Below are 23323 nucleotides of genomic sequence, written 5' to 3'. Positions count from 1 at the left end.
CTTCCCCGATCCATGGTTTCATAAAAACTGACAGTAAATCAGACTGGCCTTTGATTTCAAAAGCCAAAAGCCTGGTGCCAGAGTTTAAAAATCTCAAACACCATGGTTGGTCCATCTGTGGTCTGAAGGAAGGAACCGATTAGAAAGCCCCAAAACATGAGTAAACTTATCCAACAATGCTTGCAACTCTGGAAACTTTAAGAGTGTTGGAAGAAAACCGACTCTTATTCCTTGGTCAAGGAAAAAACATGCTGTTCACTTTTGCTGACACTAGAGCAATATTAGACAATGCGGGGTGAGACACAAACATTCTCCAGGAAAGGTCAGGAAGAAGAAATACAGTAATATGAGACAAAAGATAGGACTCTGTATTCGATGCTGTTTCATACATATAAGGCATGAAGAAAAAAGATGTCAAAATATTCTGAGAGCTCATTTGGTCTGCCTAGTACATACAGAAATACAGCGATCGCCAAAATCAAGGTTATTCAAAATTTAAGAGCCTGGAAATTTAGTTCTGAGATTAGAAAGTTAATAAACACTCCCTTCACACTCTTCCTCCACACTCAGTACCTTCTTTTCTAAGTTCATCAGATTTTTGTTCAAGTTTCTCAACATCATCATCCAATCCATCTGAAAATAAAAGGACCACCTAAGAAAGTATTCAAAAAAAAAAAATGAGTTAAAAGGAGTTCACTGCAATCATAGACCAACAAATAAGATAAAGCCATGTTACCTTTCCTCGAGCAGCTGATTTGTTCTGAAATGTATCCCATAGAGAATTCAAGAGGTTTGCATTGAGAAGAGATGGTCCTTTAACTGTTATATCCTTCAAGCTATTCAGTATGTTTTCACTGTAGATCTCAAACTTGGGAGAGTATTTTTCTATGGCATTTGTTACTTGAAAAGCCACACTGACCTGAGTCTCTGTGCCCACCTCACAGCTTACTCCATTGAGGGAGCTGATGGCGCGTAAGATGTCTTGAAGGTAGGTTTCCATCCAAGGCTGACCTTCGAGCAAAGTCTGCCCTTTCTCCTGAGTTGAGACATCAAATCCCACCACAACATCCACGAAACAGTCTAGGATTCAAAGGAAAAGCGTGCCTTAGTAAACAAACACCTTTATTTAACTCAGACACCATGCCTGAATCAAGGAACTTGAAATTCTCTTTCAGTTATGAAGTTGGAACACAAAGTAGGGCATAAATAATTAAGGGAAAACGCTAAAACAACTCTTTTAATCTGTGAAAGTGTAAGGGTACATTTTTTTCAGTTCATATCAAATCTGATGATTCTATAATGAAGTTCTGAAATATTTTATTTTAGCTATTGAAAAAGCCATGCAGAATCATTTAAATATGTCTAAAGTACACTGTGGGAATGTTAAGAGTCTAAAATAAGACATTCATAGAATGCTACTTATCAACTGAAGTCATTCAACAAATTATAAGGGAAATTTAAGGACATTTGAATAAATTCACTTAGAAAAAAGTAAATCACAAAGGACTCATCTAAGGAATGGTTTTGATGATTTATCTTTCTAAAATGAGCCTTTGATTCCTCTTGTTGTCTAACATCCACTCAGGAAAGAAAAACGCAAAAACAAAAAATTCAGGAGATCCTTTGAGAGCTTGTTTGACAAGTGAAGAAACTGGTAACCAAGTTATTCACCTTCGACCATGTCAAAGAATGGTGCTGCTTTAGGAGCTTAGCCATTCCGGAAGCCAAGGACACTGCCATTTTGGAGTTAAGAAATACTTAGAGGGGTGTAGCATTAAAGTGCTTTGCTCTTATTTTTATTAATTCTAGGGAAACTTAAGTGTTGGAGAAACAAGAAAGGGCTTGATATTTTAAGCTGAGTATCCTAAAGGCAGTTACTCAGAGAACAATAAAGTCACGTGATGCACTCTTCCTTCAAGAATTTTTAACTTGGCTAACAACTCTAATCTTTGTTAGCAAATTAAACACATACAGCTTGCGTGATAAGATGAGTGGTTGTTTTTAATTTGCTTTGCTTAGATCAGCAATTTTTAAAATATTCCTTGTAAAGACAAATGCCTAACTACTTCCAGACCCACTGGTCAAGTTGGACATTTGCAAGCATTGAAAACCAAAAGCATCTATTTCAACTTTTAAAACAAGTGCTGGCAACTTAACTTTTAATGAGAGATGAGTTGACTGAGGGAAAACAGCAATCTTTGATAATCAATTTTCATCATGAGATTCAAGGTAAATCAAAGTGTTATCAAAAAATCTGAAAGACTGGACATCTTATTTTACTGTATTTTACTTTCTTGCAAATCTCTTCTTAATCAGAAAATAAGATAAACTAGTTAGAAAAAAGCATCAGAATATATCCTTTCTAAAATTCGTCTTGCATCTATGTCTTCTAAGACCTGTCTTGAGCTTGAAAGTTTCACTTTTGATGACTGTTTTAACCTGAGCAGAAAACCAGGTAGTAACTAAGATATGACAATATCTTTAAGGAAAATAGACTCATGTGAAAAAAAACCAACCCGCAGAAACGCCAAAATGACATCAAGTGACCTTGGGAATTGTCACCTAAAACCACTGTGTATTTTAAATTTTTGTCTAGATTGCTGAAAGTACAAACTTATTTAGGTAAACAAGTTTCTTGTGTTTAATTAATTGACAAATAATTCCATAATCACATGGTAGAAGGAAAGGAATTTGGTAGACAAGCCCAGAATCAGTAACCACGTGTCTGAGTACAGTGAGAGAGACCAAACCATACTGAGCAAGTGGCTCTCATGCAACTGCCTAAAAGCTTCATTGAGACATCTGCCCTTCAATCAGGAGCCCTGTCTTGAAGTCTTCCCTGACACACATTGTGCTTTGTAGAGAATCTGCCACTGGTGATTGCAGACTGACTGGAAGCAGGGATAGTTTTGGAAGTGAGCTACGGAGAAGGCTAAAATTGGGATTTCCAAAGAAATAATAAAGAATTAAACTAGGATAACAGAAGTGGGAATAAGAAAGGGGCAATAAAAGCAAAATATTTAAGAAGGTAATTAGCAGGACTGGCTACAGAGGGTGACAAAAGAAGTAAGAGTAGTAGGAGTAGCAGGCTGGGCCCTTGACTAGTCCTCCAACTGCAGTGTGGAATCCTGGGGGTCAGGTCTATGAGCGGGAAGACAGAGGTTCAGTTTCAGTCATATGCTGGTCACCACCCTGTTACTTCTGTTACTGTTAAACTACTTTTGGCAGCTCTTATCTTCTCTGGGCATTAATTTTCTTGTCTAAAAAAATAAGGGGATATAGATTTCAAAATAAAAACACAAAAGCACAGAAGAGTGAATTGGACCAGACAGTTACAGTCCCATTGTTTCCTGCCAAGCACAAAAGCTGATTCTAATTATTCATTTAAAAAGACAGTTCTTAATTGGAGCTGATGATGGCAGATTCTTGGTATTAAGAAATACTGACAAGAGGCTAGGGTACATTTCTAAGATTAGAAGACAGACTCTTGAGAAAATACTTTGAAGGGGCAAGTGGTAGTTAATAGCTGGGATAGGAGATAAATTTGTTTGGGACTTTGAAAGACGGGGCATTTTCGATTAAAAAAAGAATGATCTATAAAGTACAGCCAGGGAGTGTTAAAGCCTCAGTCTGTATATCTCCCAGATTTGCTTCCTCCCTTCCCCAAGGCGTAGACACTTCTCCCCTGAAGAGCCAGCCCAGCTGCCACCATCGTTAGTCTGCTAACCACAGAGGTGACAGCCTGGCTTTGACACGGCCTCCACCGCGCTCACTGCAGAAGGATCTCAGTGGTTCTGGTGTCCGTGTGCAACCCACGTGAACTCAGGGAAGCCCTGGCCCCTTCACCATTTCCAGCCCTAGATGTAGTGCACTGTGGGACCCGTTTCTGGTTTCATTTCCCGGAGGGGCTGGGTAACGCAACACAATAGTGTAGGAAAGTTAACTCTGACTTATGAGAGGCAGTAGATGGGAAGGAATTGGCAAGGAAGGCCTCTCCTTTATTCCCCGTGCTGGGCTGGTCTACACGGTGGTTCTGCAGGGCTTCTCTAGTGATTTTCTGCATGACCAATATTCCAAGGCGCTTTCTTAAGCTGTGGCTAACTTGGTAACACAACATAGTACCTTATATTTACTTCCCCCTCCTTTCCCATATCACTTCCCTTCCATTCACTCTTGCTTCCCTGGGACTGCACTCCCAATAAAGTATTGGCATGTCAACTTTGCTTCAAGCTCTGTTTTTTGAAGAACCCGGACCGAGTTAAGGCAGGAACGTAAAAAGAGCTCCTTATTAAGAAAAGTTGGAAATGAATGTCTACTTTTTCTTCCTTATATTTTCCACATCTCTTGAATCAAATCCTGAGGTTATCTCTTATCCTAGTCAGACTGGTCTTTTGCTCAGTCTCCCTTTTGATTCATCTATTCATAATGATAGATACAGAAGATGAGAGATGCTTCTGATTCTTTTGCTACCTGATCATGGCTCCATACCAAAAGAAGGCAGAACCTCCACATCCTGAAAATAGCTCAAAGTCTCCCCTAGGGAACAGAAATAGCTAGTCTCAAAGAAAAATTGAGAAAGTAAGCACAAATAAAGGTGAAAAAACAGACTGTGGAGTTCAGTTGCTTAAGAAAATACCATGTATATTTATTAAATTTGAATATATCTCTGAAATGTGGCTAAAATACTTAGTCCCTAAACTAAGGAAGTCTTGGTAAATTGTCTGTGAACTAACCCAATTACTCCACGAATTTTCATTCAAGAGATCACTTCATGGTACTCTCAGCAACATGCTATGATGTCAGCTAAGTCTCAATGAACACTTACCATGCACTTCCAATTCACGATCTCACTTGTCCTCATAAGACACAGAGTAAGTAGAAGCTCTTTTTCATTTTGCAGATGAGGAAGCTGTGACACAGAAGCTTGCCCAAGGTCTTACTGTTAATACTGTGGGTCTCACACATAGGATTCAGATCCAGGCTTCTTTGGGGTCCGCATGCTGAACCACTTACTCTATTACTTCCTGCCAGTGATGACAGGTCATGCAGGTTGCTACTTCTGCCACTGGATTATGCTATTGGAAGTGACAGTTTAGGAGGAAGTGGTTTCCTTAGGGAATATCAGCTTGTGGAAGCAATTTCAAAGATACAAACCTATGATGACTTAATAAGCTCCAGTTACTAATTGGTGAAGCACAACACTTAGATACTAGTTCTTTATAATGTCAACATCAGGTAACCTAGACAACAACTATATCAAGAAAACAGCTTAATTTAACAAAAAACTCAGGGGTGGGGGTGGGGGGAGAAACAGCCTGTGGTCAGACAAGCTGAGGTTTCCAAATGTGCTTCGTCTTACTTCCTGTATGATCTAGATAAGGCTACCAACATTCCCTTGAACCCCCGTTTCCATATTTATAAATGAAAACATAAATACAAACCACATAAGATGTTGGGAAAATTAAGTGAGACAGTACATTTAAAGTGCGTATAGTTCCAGGTTTAACTCTTTGTAGATGCTCAAAAAATACTGATTCTTAGTCACCTCCCTCATACCTCCATGGCAGCTGAGCTCCCTTTCACATATGTTGAATCGCAGTATACAACTAGAGGAACTTTGAGAGATGCTTTAGCTTTATAAACCAGAAAACTAAGACTCAGAAAAGGTAGTGGTATCTCCAAAGTTATGCATATTTTAGTAAGAAGCAGAGCAAACATTCAGGCCTTCGGTCCAGTTTGCTTTGAGCTGTACCCAGCTACTGTCTGATTTCCTTATTTTGGGATTTATAGTTTAAAAAGAACTGGCATCCCCTAATATATTTGTACATGCCTTTGAAGCTTTATCAGTGTTCATTTCAGCCTCATCAGTCTTCAGCTCACAGCCTGCCTCACATTCTTCCCTGCTGGAGTAATAACCTCAACTTTATCTTAATACAGAGTATTTTTCTTATTTTTTGCATTCATGTTTATTTTCTTAAAAAACAACTCATTAACTACTTGGAGTTCATACCCCTGTTTCTTACTTTCCACATGGTTTTCTTTCATGGCAGTCAGATCAAAACTAGATGGTTCAGAGATAATTTTCTGCCTAATAACTGGGCTTGAGCATTTCACATGAAACAAGAAATTAATGTTGAAGGTTGGCTGAGGTAATCAGATACATTCCAAAGTATGTGAAGCAGGAGTTAGAAAGCCAGTAGTCCCAAATCAACTATAGAACTCTTAACCTTTAACCAGCACATCAGGTCTTATTAAAGGTTTGAGACTGTGGTTTGGAAAAGTGTGTTTAGAGAGAGCTGTTGATGTGCTGTGAGGTCTCCCATTAGGCACAGACACACATGAAAGGAGAGCGGCTGATTTCCTTTTCAAGCTGAGAGAGAAGCTTTCAGAGATAACTTGTAGATAACCTAATCCTGGAAATTCTAAAGCATGAGGCATGGGAGGCATATTGTCCTCCCTACAGAGAAGAGGCAGTCACATTGGAGGGCTATGATTCCCAGTTTTTATTAAGGCAATTGATACGCTATTTGTTTTGTGTTTTGTTTCATTGTTTTGAGACGGAGTCTCGCCCTGCTGCCAGGCTGGAGTGCAGTGGCGCGATCTCAGTTCACCGTAACCTCTGCCTTCCAGGTTCTCATGATTTTCCTGCCTCAGCCTCCTGAGTGACTGGGACAACAGGCAAGTTCCACTGCTCCCAGCTAATTTTTAAAAATATTTTCGGTAGAGTCAGGGTTTCACCATATTGGCAAGGCTGGTCGTGAACTCCTGACCTTGTGATCCTCCCACCTCGGCCTCCCAAAGTGCTAGGATTACAGGGGTGAGCCACTGTGCCTGGCCAGCAACTGATATGTTATTGTTGGCCATGGAGCTGATATGGCTGAGTGGACAGCAAGCTGTTGTGGCCTCTAATCCCCCTGGAGGGGGGCAGAGAAACCTCAGTTGAACGAAGCTAGAGGCATCCCCAGATACCCAGAGGCTGAGAAAGGTGTAAGGGACACTCTGGAATAGAGACATATTCACCCTCCTACAAAAAACTGTGATGGAGAGATCTTTAGACAAAGGTGGCTTGGTGGGGAAGGGGATGATGTGGGGCAGGAAGTAGAATCTTTGAAGGACCTATGAATGGACCCAGCTATTGTTAGAGAAAACCAATTCCTGACAAGGGCCATCAGATTAGAAACTTTCCTGTATCCCTTTAGTTGCTCCCCTTTCCCAGTACCTTCTCCTTCCGGAGAGGCCAGAAACTCTGGTTAGTAAGATGGCACAGCACCTGGAAGATGGGGAGTGCAGTGAAAGGCTGTGGTCGGAGGGTGAAACCCCAACCACTTCTCACACAGCAAGGCAGCCTGTAGCAAGCTGGAAATGTGGGGTAACCTTAAATAAAATGTCAAGTTAATATTATGCTGGGATGGACATATTAATCACTGAAAGGAGATTCTTTTATTTCCTGAAAGTGATCAGGGGCAAGGGAAGACTAATCTCCATTAATCAATTTAATGGTCACTAGCAGACAAAAATGAAGGGACTTTATAATTACATCCCAGCTGTTATGCTTACCAAGCTTTAAATATGCATTTTCTCTGTGGCACATATAAACCATGGAATACTATGCAGCCACATAAAAGGATGACTTCATGTCCTTTGTAAGGACATGGATGAATCTGGAAACCATCATTCTCAGCAAACTGACACAAGAACAGACAACCAAACACCACATTTTCTCATTCATAGGTGGGCGTTGAACAATGAGAATACATGGGCACAGGGAGGGGAATGTCACACATTAGGGTCTGTTGGGGGCTAGGGGAGGGACGGCGGGGGGTGGGGAGGTTGGGGAGGGATAACATTGGGAGAAATGCTGCATGTAGGTGACAGGGGGAAGGAGGCAGCAAACCACCATAGCATGTGTGTACCTATGCAACGATCCTGCAAGATCTGCACATAGACCCCAGAACTCAAAGTACAATTTAAAAAGTACGCATTTTCTCACTTAATCCTCATAATGTTCTTTTGGACTAGGTGCTGCTATCATACACATGTAGGAGGTGAGAAAATTAAACTTAAGGAAGTTAGGCAACTTGTCCCGGACAGAAATGGCCATAAAGCCAGGATCTACTGTCGGGCCGTCTGCAGAGCTGCCTCTTAATGAACTTGCAGCTTCTTTTCTTTCTTTCTTTTTTTTTGCGTGGAAATCTGGGGTTAATGTTTGCCATGGGGAGTTAAACAGAATCATAGCCAACCCATGAGGTGTCTTTATCACAGAAAAAGTTACCTCTCCTTTAAGACATTTGACTTTCATCTGCTGAAAGTGTCAAAATGCACTCAATGTAAAGAAGATATTTACTCACTTCTGCAATGAACTTTCATAATAAAGATATAAACCTCTAGGGAGGTTTCCTACCTACCTGTATCGAAGCTCTTGGCAGCCCTATAGGCCATATTGCCAAGCAACCCAAACTCAGGCAAATATTTTCCTTTCTTTGAGGCATGCTCTTCAACCTCTGAAACCAGCCGGATTGCAAACAACGGCCCTTTCCCCACACCTGACGGCAGGCATTCCCACACGGAGGAGCCCTGCTCCCCCAGGAGACAGGGAGAAAAAAGGGCACCCGATTTCAAGCACCCTGTTTCTCAATCCACAGGTCACGAAATTTATTTACTGTGAAAAGCTCGATTTGAAATCCAGAGGCACACATCTACATTCTCCCAGCAGCCCCAGGAGATGAAAATGGAGCTTGAGGACCAGGCCAGAGAAGACAGGGTGGGGAATCAATACCGAGAACACGCCAAATACTTACTGCTCTCACCGCCTGCGGTACAGATGTTGCGAACGATCCTTTTTTTGACCTTCTTCAGCTCGTCGAAGTTGTGCACGGTCAGTTTTTTCTCTGCGGCCCCGGTGATCTGAACGAGCTGCTGGTCATCTACGTCCCCGACACCCACGGAGTAGATGTCGATGCCTCTGCGCCGCAGCGCTTCCGCGGCCTGGGCCACCTCGTCTTGGGACTGGCCGTCTGTAAGGACCAGCAGCACCTGTGGGGTACCAGTATTTATCCTGCTGCCCATGTCCGGCCGGAAGTAATGTCCCACCTGCCTGAGGGCGTCACCGATGTGTGTGTTTCCGCCGAGCTGCTGGATGTTTGCAATCTGAAACGATATCTCCTTTTCACCTATGAAAGTTCCCAGTGGAAACTCCTGGCGATAGTTATGGCTAAACTGTGCGGCTCCTATACGCACTCTGTTGAGGCTGACATCAAAGTCTTGAACGACAGATACCAGAAATTCCTTCATCTTCGTGAAGTCACTTGAGTGAATACTATTTGAACCATCCATAAGGAAAACGAGATCTACTTTGTCAATTTCACAATCTACAAAGAAGAGAAGGAACAACAGCAAACCCAGATTGTTATTCGCTCTTTAATCCACCAAGAGTTAATTAAATGTTCACAGCTATATAGAAATGTTATTTCTGAAAGGGGTTTCTTATCTTATGCTAGCCGGTGGTCACAATTAATTGAATTAACTGGAGAGGAAATAAAAGCAAATGATCCGTTCATAAAGTCAGTACAAGGCATGAATCACTCACACATCTTTTTATGCTTCTCTGGACTTGTTTGTTTGGTCTTATGCCATTTTATTTTCTGAGATGCCAGAGAACTAGGGCCCATGCTAAGGAAAACTTGTCATCTACAATCTAGCCTCAGCTCTTCCAGAAAGCCTGGTGACAGTGGTAGCACATAAGAGAAGAGAAAACAAAGCACACATACATGTAGGGGTTCGAACAAAGAGGCAGATGGTTCATATTACTGACTTAGCCTCCCAGGTCATTTGAGCCAATAAATATTTTTCTAGTTCATTAGTGCATATTGAGAGAGTTTTTTTAAAAAAATGCCTTTTGGTCTGTATCTAGTCAGTTTTCATCAGCCCCCTTCTGCTATATGTAGGCAAAAATATCTACTTGAGGAAAACATTTGTGAACAAGCAATGCAATATAGAGATGCATCCCCCATATTAACACAGCAAACATAAAACAAGAAGAACATGGGAGGCCGTTGCCAAAGAATGAGTTATGCTTGGCACATGTGGGTTCCTTAGCTTTCTGGTAAGCATGATCGTTTCCAGTGATTCACCACCGTCCTAACTTAGTTCTCATCATAGCCTCGGAAATATTAAAGGTATCTGAGTTTCTTCAAGTCCAGATAAATAAGGAAGTGATAAGAAGAAATACGGTAAATTGATCCTTTAGGATTTGGTTAGCTCATTAAATTACTTTGTTTCAATTTCAATAAAGGAAATCTAGTACTGTTTTTCTGTCCAAAGGAGAACTTTCAATATGAAAATGCAATGTCAGCTCCTATAAGGAACTTGAGAAAGGAAGATCAAATTTTGGGCAATGGCTACCGAGAAGAGATTTGTACCAGTTTTCAGTAAGACCCAGAAAGATTTGGTTAGTTCTGTGAAAGAAAATGATTGTACCTACATTCTAAGAAGCCAGGGCTTAGGAAAACCAGAGAAGTTAGATGAGTTTTAAAAACAATTACTATATCTAGATGTTGGAATCATGAATTAATAGCAATTCATCTAGTAAAAACATTTAGTATCTTTAGTAAAATACGTCTTGGGAAAAATAGGCAACTAAGTAGAAAACAATCTTTCTCTGAACCAGAAGCATAAAATGACAGCAAAATGATGAAGGAGGGAAGACATACACTCATGCAGCAAAGCAATCTCCAGCTGCCAGAATAGAGGCCCAGCATCCAGTGCCAAGGAAGTCCCACTGTGCTCTGTCCTGAAAACCTCTGAGGCTGGAACAGACTTTTTAAATGCTGGGCTCCACATTTTAAATGACCTTGTGCCGTAACTGAAATAAGCAAAGAAATTGGGGACTTCTAGCCCGAAGGAAAGAAGGTGTCAGGCAATTATAGCTGGTTCTTAGGAGGAAAATTTGATTTCCTGGATAAAGAGCAGGGAAAAGAGCTAGTGGGTGGAAAAATGTGGAAGCAAATTTGTGTTCTGATGCAGCCTGTTCACAACTGGTGAATTCAGCTAGGTGTGGGGGCCCACACTTGTAATCCCAACACTTTGGGAGGCCAAGCAGGGCAGATTGCTTGAATCCAGGAGTTTGAGACTAGCCTGGGCAAAACAGTGAAACCCTGTCTCTACAAAAAAAAAAAAAATATATATATATATATGAAGCCAGGCCTCATGACACACATCTGTAGTCCCAGCTCCTTGGGAAGCAGAGGCAGGAGGATCACCCGAGTCCTGGACATTGAGCTGTGATTGTGATACTCCACTCAAGCCTGGGCAACAGAGTAAGACCTGGCTAAAAGAAAAAAGAAAAAAAAAAAAAGCCAACAGCAAAACAAAACAGGTGAATCCCCCGTCATTAGAAGAGTTTAGGACAAAGTGACTAGGAATGCTGCAGAAGGTATCTGTCTTTGGGGAGGAGCCTGAATGAAATATCCCTGAGGTCTTTTCAACCCTGCGATTTTGTAATATAGAAAGTCCTATGAAACAATGAGAGCTCCTTCTCTCCTCTCTGGAAAACTTGTTCCTGACAGTTATTGCTTTGTTTTGTCTCTCATTTGTCCCTCTGCTAATAATTAGGAAAAATGTAGTTAACGAACCTTACCTACTTTTGAAGAGTTGCAGACACTGGCTGTCACATCTGAAAATATTCCCTTCAGACCTCCAAAAGTCTCCACAAAGAAGTACTTGTCACTTGATCCTGCCATGGCTAACAGCTCCACAGGATTGGCACCGGCAATCCCCACAGCCAGGACAAGAATGCCTCTGTCCCGCAAGGCCTTTGCTGTGGCATTGAGTTTATCAGCATCATGGGATTCCCCATCGGTGATCACAATGAGGACTTGGGGCACCCCCTTGTTCAGGCGGCTGCCCTGGGCTTCGGTGAACATGTGGTCTGAGAAGCCCAGTGCCTCGGCAGTATAAGTATTGCCACCCATAGGCTGGTCATTCTGGAGCACTGAAATGACCTCCAGTTTTGTGCCAAAGTCGCCCAGATAAAACAGTACCTCTGGGTCATCGGCGTACTTGAGAGCCCCAAACCGGACCCGATTCTTGCCCACATCAGCTTTTTTCACTAAGCCAATCATAAAATCCTTCATGACATTATATTCATCATGGTCAATGCTGCCAGAGCTATCGATGACAAACACAACATCTAAAACTTCAATCCGCTTGCATTCTGGAAGAGGAAGAGAAAGGTAAACCATATGAAATTAGCTTTGGACAGCATGGGAGATGCCCCGGCCTTTTTAAAAGTTGCTAGTGTTTTCTCCCCATGGGGATCATGCTGTGCATTAGAATGTCAACTCCCTGGATAAGAGAGACAATACGCCTATGTGTGTCCTGGCAGTACCTAGGTAACACTCACGTAGGCAAGCGTGTAAGATAAGGCAGGTGTGAACTGGGGGCCCACTGTAGGGAGTGAGATGGGGTGAAGTGGCAATCACAGGATTGTTAGGAAGAAAAAATTTTAAAATCTTTGGACTAAAGAAATCAGTTCTGTGTAAATTTTTCTGTATAAGTGGTTTCTCCAACATGTGCTTTCATTTATACAATTTTTTTTTTTTTTTTGGCCACAGGGATCTTAAGATTTGTATACTTAATATAAACCCTGGGGAAATGACCAAATGAAAATGAATTTGGCAACACTATTTTTCATGATTCTCTGATGGCTGACTTTTCAAAGTTACTTTTTCCTCACTTTTGCCTTTTTTGAAACCTCTATTTTCATTTTGGGGTCTTATCATAGAAATAAGCCCACTTTGCACTTGGTCCAACTAAGCTGTTCTAGCATAATGCTCCTATTAACTTTTCACATCTGAGGTCAGCACCATGGAAAAGTAAAGCAAGAAAGACACAATTAACTCTTAATCCATGTGCAGCACGTTCCCTCCAAAGACGCAGTGTTCCAAATCTAACTCATCCGTTCTGGAGAAGGGGAACTTTAAGATGGTGATTTAGTCCTTATGTAGCACATTCTCGCTACAGGCCATAGAAAGGCATGATCCAAACATTAACTCATCCATTCTTGGGAAATGGAATAGTGAGAAAGAAGCTGCCCCCCTTCCCCCGCCCCACCCCACCAACCAACAGTCCCAGAGGTACCACATTTTCTTTTGCCATCCACTTGCTGGCTATGTAAGGGCTGTTGAAAACCTTAGAGCCAATGTACTTATCCCCATGAATTGCAGGCCATGTGTACAGAGCAATCAACCAAATTCCCAAGAAAGGCTGGCTCTACTTGGGAATTTATGTAGAAGAACTACGTCCCCCATAGTCTCGGCCTGCCTGGGAAGCCTGCTTGGATTACCCAGGAGACTGGGGGTAGAATACTCAGTGTCAGAACACTTCAGAAAGTTCTTATTTGTTCTGGGTAAAATTCCCAGGAAATACAAACCAGGTGTACTCCTTTTCCTACAAAATCAGATCACCAGCATCAAACCTCCCAGTGGGAGTTGAACAGAACTGTTATTTGAATAAGAAAACAGTGTTCCTCTCTTCCCTTTAAACTCAATGAAGATCCTTCTCCTTCATTTTCAGAATGCTCGTTTCATCAAGCCCTATGGATCCCAGTATAAATCAGCCCCTTATATTTGCTGAGTTTTTAATTTGATCATTTCCATTACCCTGCATTTCCATGACTTTTGATCATTTCCATTACTCTGTGGTTTCACAGAAAGGTGGTGGGGACTATGCTCCTTACTTCCTTTGAAGCAACCATTGCTCAAGTTCTCTTACTATATTCCTCCTTTATAAAATTTGATAAATATCAAAGTGTTTTCCCAAACATTATCACCATTTGATACAAGTATTGGTCTTTAGAAATGGCAAAAATAAACTCTATGTATAGTAGATGTGTAGGTCAAAGGGGAGCCACCTTGCCCGGGAGGATAAATGCCAGGCCTGCCTCAGCAACCCACACGTAGCCCAGTGACACAGGGCACACAACAAGGCTGAGCCCCTCGCCTCAAGGTAAGACCAGCTCTGTAATTCATGCTCTAGAGCTCCCCATGGGATCAGGCCGAACCAGACTCCAGCTAAGGTGATTTCCTTGTTCAGTTCCTACCCATGTCCGGTCCTGTTCCTACACCCCTCCTGAAAATTCCTCAATAAATCACTTCCAAAGAGCCCTGACATAACTTCTGCTTCTAGGGAACCTGATCTAAGACTCGGTATGATATCATTTTTTCTTAAATGGAGATTTATCCCTCTAGTGCTATTTGCCTGCAAGTGGGAATGGGTCAGGTAAACCAAAATTCTTCCTGTCTGTCTAATTCAACAGGTCAAATCCACTAGGAGAAACATTTCAATTAAACCGGAAGTGTACCATATGCAAACAGAACTATACTTAATTCAAGAAATAGGAGCTAAAAAAGACATCTGTTGTTTGGATAGTCCTGCTAGTGAGTATGCCCATGCCTACCTTCACGGGGGCTGCATATTCCAAAAACAAGATCATCTTCAATGTGCTGCAGAATGTCAAAATTCTCAACATAAAAAACCATTTCGGGCCTCCCGCTGATCTCTTCGAGCTGGGTGACATTGGAGCCAAACACTCCCACAGAGTAGATGATTATGCCTTCTTGTCGGAGCGCTACCGCTGGTTCCTTTACTACGTCCTGAGCTTCACCATCCGTGATGAGGATGAGAAACTTTCTGACGTTGGGCCGGGCGCCCTTGGTGGGGCTGAAGTACTGAGACACAAAGCTCAGGGCGCTACCAGTCAAGGTGGTTTCTCCAATGTGAACCATTTGGTCTATTGCATTTGAAATGTCGCTTTGGGACATGAATCTGTTGAGCTGAAACTCCTCCTTATTGATGCCACTGAACTGGACTACGCCAATTTGCACCCGATCTGCTCCAATCTGAGATTTGCTCACCAGGTTTTTCATAAAGGTTTTCATTTTGCTGAAGTTCTCAGGTCCTATACTTCCAGAACTGTCCACCAGAAACATGATGTCCGCTTTCATCTCTTTGCAAGCTGCATAGCAAAAACTGGGATGTTTATTCAAGTCAGCTACATGTAAAAAGTTCAGAGTAAACAGGAAAATCTAAAACGCAAATAATTTTATATTGAAGTATTTGGTAAGAAGCATTAGTAGTAAAAAAAAAGCACAGAAGACAATGAAAATGAGAATATCCTATTTGTTATTTAGTAATTTGCTTAAATATGTAACTCAGGGTTACTCAACCTCAGCATCACTGACATATCAGGCATCATTTTTACTGAGGTGGCAAGTCTGCATTGTAGGATACTGTAGAATGCTTCGCAGTTTGCCTGACCTCTACCTCTTAGATGCCAGGAGCATCCCCCAGTTATGACCATCAGAAATGTCTCTAGGCATTGACAAATATCCCCTGAGGGCGCAAAAATCACTCCTGGTTGAAAACTAATGATATAGCTCTAAAAGATTTCATAAAAGCTTTATAAAAAGACATTCAAATCAAACCTGAAGTACTCCTTACAATCTCAAATCATTTTATCATGTTACACATGTGGTGTATACTCATCTCTATCCATGAAGAATTGTGAGAGGAAGCTAATTAATACCTATTAGGGAAATTCCTTCAAATATTTTTCTTATGCTTCAGATATTTAGAACAACACTATAATGGGCTCTTAGCTTTGTTCTAGAGAACAAACATGGTTACAAAGGTCAACAAATGTCAACTTAGTAATTTTTGTTTTTCTAAACCGGTAATGTCAATTATTGCCAGGAGAGCAATTTGCGGAAGTCAGTAGGTCAAGCCATGATTTCTCTTACCTTCTTCAGCACAGATTTCTTGAACAACTTGGTTTCTTATGTCTTTCAGTGCGTCAAAGTCATGCACATAATATACTCTTTTTTCCTCTCCTGCAATTTCTCGCAGCTGTGTTTGGTTGGCCTCCTTGACCCCGATAGCATAGACTCGAATGCGCTCTTCTCTCAGTCTGTTTGCAGGCTCCGAGATGCTATCCTTGGACATGCCATTTGTCAGGACAACAAGGTGACATGGCACTTTGTTTCCTCGCTGCTTCTTGGCTTTTTGCAACAGACTCAGTGTGAAATTCAGAGCTGCACCTGTGTTTGTATTCCCACCCATCTGCCTGATATTCTCAATGGCCTTTCCCAAATCCTGCTTGTTGGAATATTTATTGATCTCAAATTCCAAGTCCCAGCTGTCAGCATACTGAACGGCCCCAACCCGCACCTTATGGGGGGCAATGTTGAACATCCCCACCACCTCTGACAGGAAGGACTTCATTTCGTGGAAATCTGTGGCCTGAGTGCTTCCGGAGCCATCGATGAGCAGGTAGATGTCTGCTTCCTCAGTGTCCACGCAACCTGAAATGGAATCAGTAAGTTGCATGTGGCATTTGAGGCGAACATGCAGAAATGAAAGCAGATGGAGAGAAGAACAAATATGAACCTCGTAAATAAACAGCTACTAGGCTTAAAAAGGTATGGTTTGTTAGCTTAAAATGGAAGAATCTTAGCATCTCTTAACCCAAATGAACTGCTTCTGACACTTATTACCCTAATTCTCTGCCATGAATCAGGATAAATCTGAATATAGCAGGAGATTTAAAACATTTGAAGCTGACCTTTACAAGACACTTCTTCCCTTAGTAAATAACTGCTTGGCAAAAAGTCAAGTAGTGTTTTGGGAAGTGGAGAAGGTATTTAACTGGACATGTGGGCACATGAACTCTCTCTTGAACAAATTGCTTACTCCTTATCCACTCCTAGTCAACTAACTATGGATACCATTCGTGAGTGAGGCGATGATACTTGTAGTAAAAAAGCTATAAGTATTTATGGAAGAATATATACATGCATATGTATACCTATACATACAAATATTTACATAGTATAAGTGTATATATGAAATGCAAGATACATCACCCTCTGTCTCTGTCCCTACACTGGTGGATGCTAGAATGGTACCCCACAACAAATTACATAATTACATTGTTCTCCATTCAAATCATACTCCTGTTTATTCTCTAAATTGGAATTTGGAAATGAAGAAGACGTGGGTGAGAAAACTATGAAAATAATAAAGAAATAAAGGAAAGGGCAGGGTAACATGAGAGACGAGAGAGAGACAAAAGAAGATAGGAAAATAGCAAACGGAAGGTATTCTGGGGCGTGGATGAGTAACAAATCTAATTAAAGCCCAACAAAAGAAGAACTAAAAGGGGAAATCTCTTCTCTCCGTGCCAATACCTCAGTGACTTTTATTGTCCCCAAATTAGGCTTTGTGTGATCAAGCTAGAGTAAAAAATTAGGAACTTATCCTTCCCACCCACATCTTACCTGGCCAATCCCCTCTGTATACAGATTATTTGAGAGACAAGAAAAAAAAAAAAAAGAATTCAGCAATCCTTCTTTCAGCAGAAGACCTTACCAGATTTGAGCGTTTCAGTCCGCTCTGAAAAGACAGAGACTGTGTGTGTTATTTGGTTCCGCAACTTCTTCAGAAATGTCTGGTTGTGAGCAGCTAGGTCGGCGAAGGTCTTCAGTTTGGAGACATACTGCTCAGCAGGATGAGATGCTATCTTTTCCAACTGGGTGTCGCTGGCCCCCTCTATGCCCAGGGTGAAGATGGCCACACCCTCCCGTCGGAGGTTAACAGCTGCTTTTGTCACGTTGTCTTCTGAAGCTCGGTGGGTCACCAGCACGGCAATCTGGGGCACCCCCTGATTCTTCCGACTGCCATTCCGTGCACTAAAGACTTCCTTCTTGAGCTTTTTGATGGCAGCTCCAGTGTAGGCCTTCCCCATTTGGGGAGAGAGGTTCTGTATATTCTGGAGAATCTCTGACTTATTTATGCCCATGCTCAGTGAACTTATCACTTTTGTCTCATTGCTATAGGCCACAAGGCCAACCCTCATGCAATTTTCCTTTATGTCAAGAGCAGATACACTTTCTTCCAAGAATTCTTTTAGAAAGTCAAAGTTCTCCTCACTTCCGTTGACTGACACATCCAACAGGAACACAACATCAGCCACAGAAGGGCCTTGGCAAACTATGTGGGCAGGAAATAAACAAGCACAATTTTAGCTGGTGGTTCAGCATTTTGCTCAGCATTAGAAGGCACGAGGAACATACAGCAGAGCTCAGTTATGCACTTAGAGAAGGAGGTAGACACATCATCATGAAGTTGAGATTAGAGAGACCTGGGTTCAAATACTATGTCTTAGCTAAACTCCCAGCTTCAATTTTCTTGTCTATAAAAGGAAGATAATATTAATCTCATAGAGTTGTTATGGGGATTTAATGAGATAATATTCTTAGCATGGGCCTGGTATATAAAGTTCACTCAGTGAACCATAGTCATTGCTATCGTATTAAAATCATTCAAGTATCAATCAACACTATAGTTAGCAGTTACAGTCCAAATATTCCTAATAGGAATGAAACAGCAACTGCACTTTCAGTTCTTTTATTTGGGAAAGATACTAGTAATAAGGACCTAGAGTTTCATACATGACTCCAAGAAAAGCATTCTCTCTTACTCACAGGTAATTATGTATATCAGCTCCTTCAAACTGATTTAACCAGGAATAATGTGAGTTTCCTGTATTACATATTTGGACACGTACACATTGAACACATTGTTTTTTGCCAGCTATCCCTGCCACTCTCTTGAATGATGATCACAAACTCCTGAAGAGGACAGTTTGGCCACAGAGCAGAACACAGGGAAAACTAATTCACAACAGGGCAGCAGGGAGTGAGGAAGTCTGGAGCTGAAACTGCATGGCTGGGAATTGGGAGACCTGGCCTATGAGCTCCGACTTTAAATTGCAACCTGGACCAAGACGTATCACTTTTTCTTTTTTTCCTGAGACAGAGTCTCACTGTGCCATCCAGGCTGGAGTACAGTGGTGCAATGTTGGCTCACTGCAACCTCTGACTCCCTGGTTCAAGCAATTCTCCTGCCTCAGCCTTCCAAGCAGCTAAGACTACAGGCATTTACGACCATGCCCAGCTAATTTTTAGTAGAGATGGGATTCGCTAGGTTGGCCAGGCTGGTCTTGAACTCCTGACCTCGTAGTCTGCCCAGCTTGGCCTCCCAAAGTGTCGGGATTACAGGTGTGAGCCACTGCACCCGGCCAAGGTTCATCACTTCTAAGGGTATATACAAGTTCCTATTTGCGGAAAAACAAAAACAAAAACAAAAACAAAAACAAAGAAGGGGCTTGTATTTCAGGAAGTTGCTTCTAGGTCTAACATTCTAGGATTATATTATATGGTTTCAAGAGTCAAGAATTTCTTTAGAAGCAAATTTACCTTTTATATGAATCAATACTAAAACTACATAGCAACTAAAGCCCAGCAAAATAGCTCAGAGATGAGCCGGCTGGCAGGAAGAAAGCACCCCTCAATTTTAAGAAGTCTGTGAATGTCACGCAACATGGATAAGTGAAATGTGAGAAACCAACACTTGGGGGGTTCACTGAACTGAAAATAGTCACAATCACTGGACTCTCTTAAACGTATGGATACATAACATCTGAAAATGTGCCCATTTTGGGGATAGGAATGTTCACAGAATTCCAATCCTCTCCACATTTTAGTTTTTCACTAAAATGTTTTATCATTTTAACATTTTAAAGTGTTTTTCACTAAGTGTTTTATCATCATTCCTATACACGCATCCTAAGCCCACCTTCTACAAGGATGTCATCAACTGCCCCCTCCTTGTACTTTGTTACATCTTTGATGACCTGTGTCATGTTTTGGGAAAACATGCTGAGGTCTCTGACTGTCCGAAGGTTGAAATGAAACTGAGACGTGGCCATGGCCTTCAGGTTTTCCTCAGAAGCTTCCTGCACCCCCACGGAGATGATTTTCACACCGTCCTTCTGCAGAGCCTTTGAAGCCTCTTCCACATCATCCTCAGATTCCGCCGAAGCCAGGACCACCAAAATTGGGGGAAACCGTTTCCTGTCTCTCCCATTTGTGGGTGCAGAGAAATAGGTCCTGTGAGCCTCCTGAAGAGCCTTTCCTATCTGCAGGGACCCACCAATGAACTGAAAGTTCTTCTTGAGGTGGTTCAGCATGGGGTTCCTGCCTTTGAAGGTGCTCAGGTGGAATTCACTGTGAAGCTTGTCGCTGTACTGGGCCAGGGCCACACGGTATTTGTCAGCCTCTATGGGGAGACTGTTGATCATTTTGGTGACGAACATTTTCACAAATGGGAAGGACTTAGATCCCAGGTGATCAGAGCTGTCCAACAGAAACACAACATCTGCATACTTGGGGCCTGCAAAACCACAAACATATGAACAAACCAAAAATCTTAAAAATTTACTGCCATATTTAATGCCAACTCTATGGGGGGAAAGTACTTTCTTTTTTAAATTTATTTTTAAAATACCTTCCCAGTAAACTGAAAATAGCTTGCAAATGCAAATTCTCTCAAGAAAAAGAAAGAGTTGCATCTTGGGCTGATTCTTTTATGCAACCTCTCATTTGAACTGATCACAAAATTAAGCATAACTTTTGTAAGGAATTGGTTAATTAGAAATAGGTAGTGATTAACAAGTGACTGGAACAAAAAACAAACAGAAAATATCATGGGTTTTATACCTTTGTGGATAATTTCCTCTTGTACTTTTTTTGGCTTTTAGAATTTGACTTCAACTTATATCAACAGGATAAAAAGGCTAATTGAAACTCAAACTGTATCAAATTCACTTTAATGGTAAAATCTCAAAGATGGCCTTTCTCATTTAAGCAACACAACCACTGATCTGATTAACTTAAAAACATTTACGTTTTATATTCCAAACAGTAAAATTGTTTTTTAAAAATCTATAAATCATAAAAATATGGAATTGTCAATCTATTTCAAGATTAAATATGTTAGTACTTTTGATGAATATCATGAATGAGGATTGTATTATAATTGGTAAATTTTAGCCGTACATGTGCAAAATGTGATGGCACCAACGTATCTCTGGCTAGAAAAGGGATTCTAGTTTTGGTTTTCATTAAAAATATAAGTTTTATATAGGAGTGTAATACTTTCCTTAACTTTTAAAGCTTCATTCAATGTTAGATTCAACACTAGTTATCTGGTACTATATTTTTACATGATAGAAAATCACTGGATTCAAACACTAACTGTTGTTTACTAGTGGTCTGCTGGTTTGAACTCAGAACTCTATCTATCTCAGCATAAGAGCCATTTCTTGTCTGGGGCAGAGAGGGAAGTAGATATGTCGTGTATGTTTAAGAAAATACAGTGCAATTGAACAAATAATGGACACCCTGACTTTGCCTTCAGCTAACTCTGTAAGCTTTGTCAAGACATTCAACATACTTAGGCCTTAGTTTCTTCTTCTTTAAAATAAGTAGATTCAACTAGAAAATATCTAAGGTACCACCTCACTCTGAGACTCCAATTATCTAAAATGGTTACTAGGTAAGTTCTAATCAAATTTGAATAACTTCAAGCTTTTCCTTTCTCTAGTGGCTGGGAAACCAGCTTTGGCATCCTTATTTGTTATTTCATTCTCTTTACAGCCATCTGATCGAGGCATAGTTGACAAAATAATTTCTTGTCTTTTAAATAACCCAAATCTAACCAACCTGAGATTCTTTTCATGATTATACAGCCAGCAGTATCTCAGGGGAAGAAATAAGTGAGGGTGTGTCAACACCTTCTTCCAAAAGAAGCCTGGAACCCTGTGAAGACTGCCAGGGGAGCCCTGCTGTGGGTGGCTTGATTTGTAACCACCAGTGACTTTCTATTCATGAATGAAGTCCTACATCTTTTGTGGAGAAAGGAAATGCAGATGACTGGCACATAAGGTGGATTCAGGTTCTGATAAGGTCCATCACTATGCCTGAACCATGAAACAATGGAGGAAAAAACATGGCTTCTACTTAAGAAGCTCAAGGCCTAGTGAGACATCAAAGGAAGACAGTGAAGGGCAAAGTCAAGTTTAGTTTAGTTTTCACAAAACTTCCTTCCAAAGTCAGTGTCCTCGAGGAAGCTGTAAAAGCCAATGTAAGTTGCTCTGAACATGAGCTGACTGGTACAAGAACCAATTATTTACGAAGTGGTAAGGTGGTTAAGGGTGGGCCGTATCTTAAGTCCACAGAACAGAGATTCCCAACAGACAAAAGACAGTACTATGAAGCTTCCTCTCCAGGGAAAAAGCACTTTCTTCATAATAAGCAGCTGAATAGTTTAATTTGGAGCAAATCTGGACACTTAGTCAAGACAACCCTTTGACACAAACGAATTAGGATGAGACATTCCAAGTTTTCCAGGCCTAAGCCTATGTTATTAACAGAATTTTCATGCAACCTCCCAGAAGACCTAAAAGGGGTTGAAGCAGGACAAGATGACAGCTCTCATATCTTTCTATTATTAACAAGGAATAAGATCCAGAAACAAATGATCTTCAAAGAAACACAGAGTGACCTCACAAAGAATTTGACCTACCACCCTTACTCTCAGTACCATCAAAATCAAAACAAAGTGATACAAAACTCCTCACTTTTCAATCGGTCAGACTCATGTATTATCTATTTTCTGTAATCAAAATTAAGAATTCTTTTCAGTTTTTCCTTACCAGAATCTTGGTTCACAGAAACATGGAAACAAATTATCATGAGGAACAAAATTAGCAGCATTTTCATATAATGACGAAAAAAATCTTCAACTTGAAATCTGAAAAGGCAAAAATATAAACATAAAATTGTGGGTATTTGGGAATACTCACATACAAGAGCATGCAAAATTAAATAATAAATTGGGTGCAACAGGGGATGAGGAATTTCTGAGGTTCACTGACCTTCTAATCTGTGAAGTGCCTAGAGAAAACAATCCATCGACATTTACAAAGTCTTAAGCATTTTTCTTGGTCCCCAGACCTAGTAGAAACATGAAATTTTCAACAGTTGGCAGAGGGAGCCAGAAGCATTTTAGTGTTACCAGTACTACCTGCTCCTAGTACTTTTTTTCCTGTACCCTCGTGTCATCCTCTGTCTACTCACTGCTAAGACAATCAGAGTTCACTGCTGGGAGACACCCTGAGCCCTATTTTGTAATCTCGCCATCATGAACATGTAGGAGTGCTTTATCTTTGAAGACCAAATAATTTTAGATGTGATTAAAATTCCATGGTTTTTCCTTTTCCTCCCTAATTGAAAAGGTAGCTGTTTTCCTTTATCCTTAATTCAAGAGAAGATATAACAGAACAAGCAATGATTTTCCATATTCCATATAATATCTTGCTCCTCAGAATGAGGGGCTCAGCTTACACCATTTTATGTCCAACTTC

General features: G+C 41.0%; 1 protein-coding gene across 1 annotated transcript in view; it reads right to left on the bottom strand.

Moving 5' to 3' along the window:
* Positions 1 to 22915, bottom strand: part of COL6A6 (collagen type VI alpha 6 chain) — a 108632-nt gene extending 85717 nt beyond the window's left edge. The window contains exons 1-10 of the mRNA XM_003925092.4: positions 22835 to 22915; positions 22613 to 22710; positions 19693 to 20289; positions 17425 to 18045; positions 15798 to 16358; positions 14456 to 15013; positions 11636 to 12211; positions 8799 to 9368; positions 737 to 1080; positions 574 to 652 (exon numbers count right to left, since the gene is read on the bottom strand). Coding sequence (XP_003925141.1) covers positions 574 to 652; positions 737 to 1080; positions 8799 to 9368; positions 11636 to 12211; positions 14456 to 15013; positions 15798 to 16358; positions 17425 to 18045; positions 19693 to 20289; positions 22613 to 22679 — 3973 coding nt within the window. The 5' untranslated portion in view covers positions 22680 to 22710; positions 22835 to 22915. The remainder of the gene's footprint in view (positions 1 to 573; positions 653 to 736; positions 1081 to 8798; positions 9369 to 11635; positions 12212 to 14455; positions 15014 to 15797; positions 16359 to 17424; positions 18046 to 19692; positions 20290 to 22612; positions 22711 to 22834) is intronic.
* Between the last annotated feature and the right edge of the window lie 408 nt (positions 22916 to 23323).

The sequence above is a fragment of the Saimiri boliviensis genome, chromosome 9 (genome assembly GCF_048565385.1).
Source record: "Saimiri boliviensis isolate mSaiBol1 chromosome 9, mSaiBol1.pri, whole genome shotgun sequence".
In the NCBI taxonomy this organism is placed as follows: Eukaryota; Metazoa; Chordata; class Mammalia; order Primates; family Cebidae; genus Saimiri; species Saimiri boliviensis.
The sequence above is the reverse complement of the archived record's forward strand: the minus strand, read 5'-3'. Positions and strand labels throughout refer to the sequence as shown.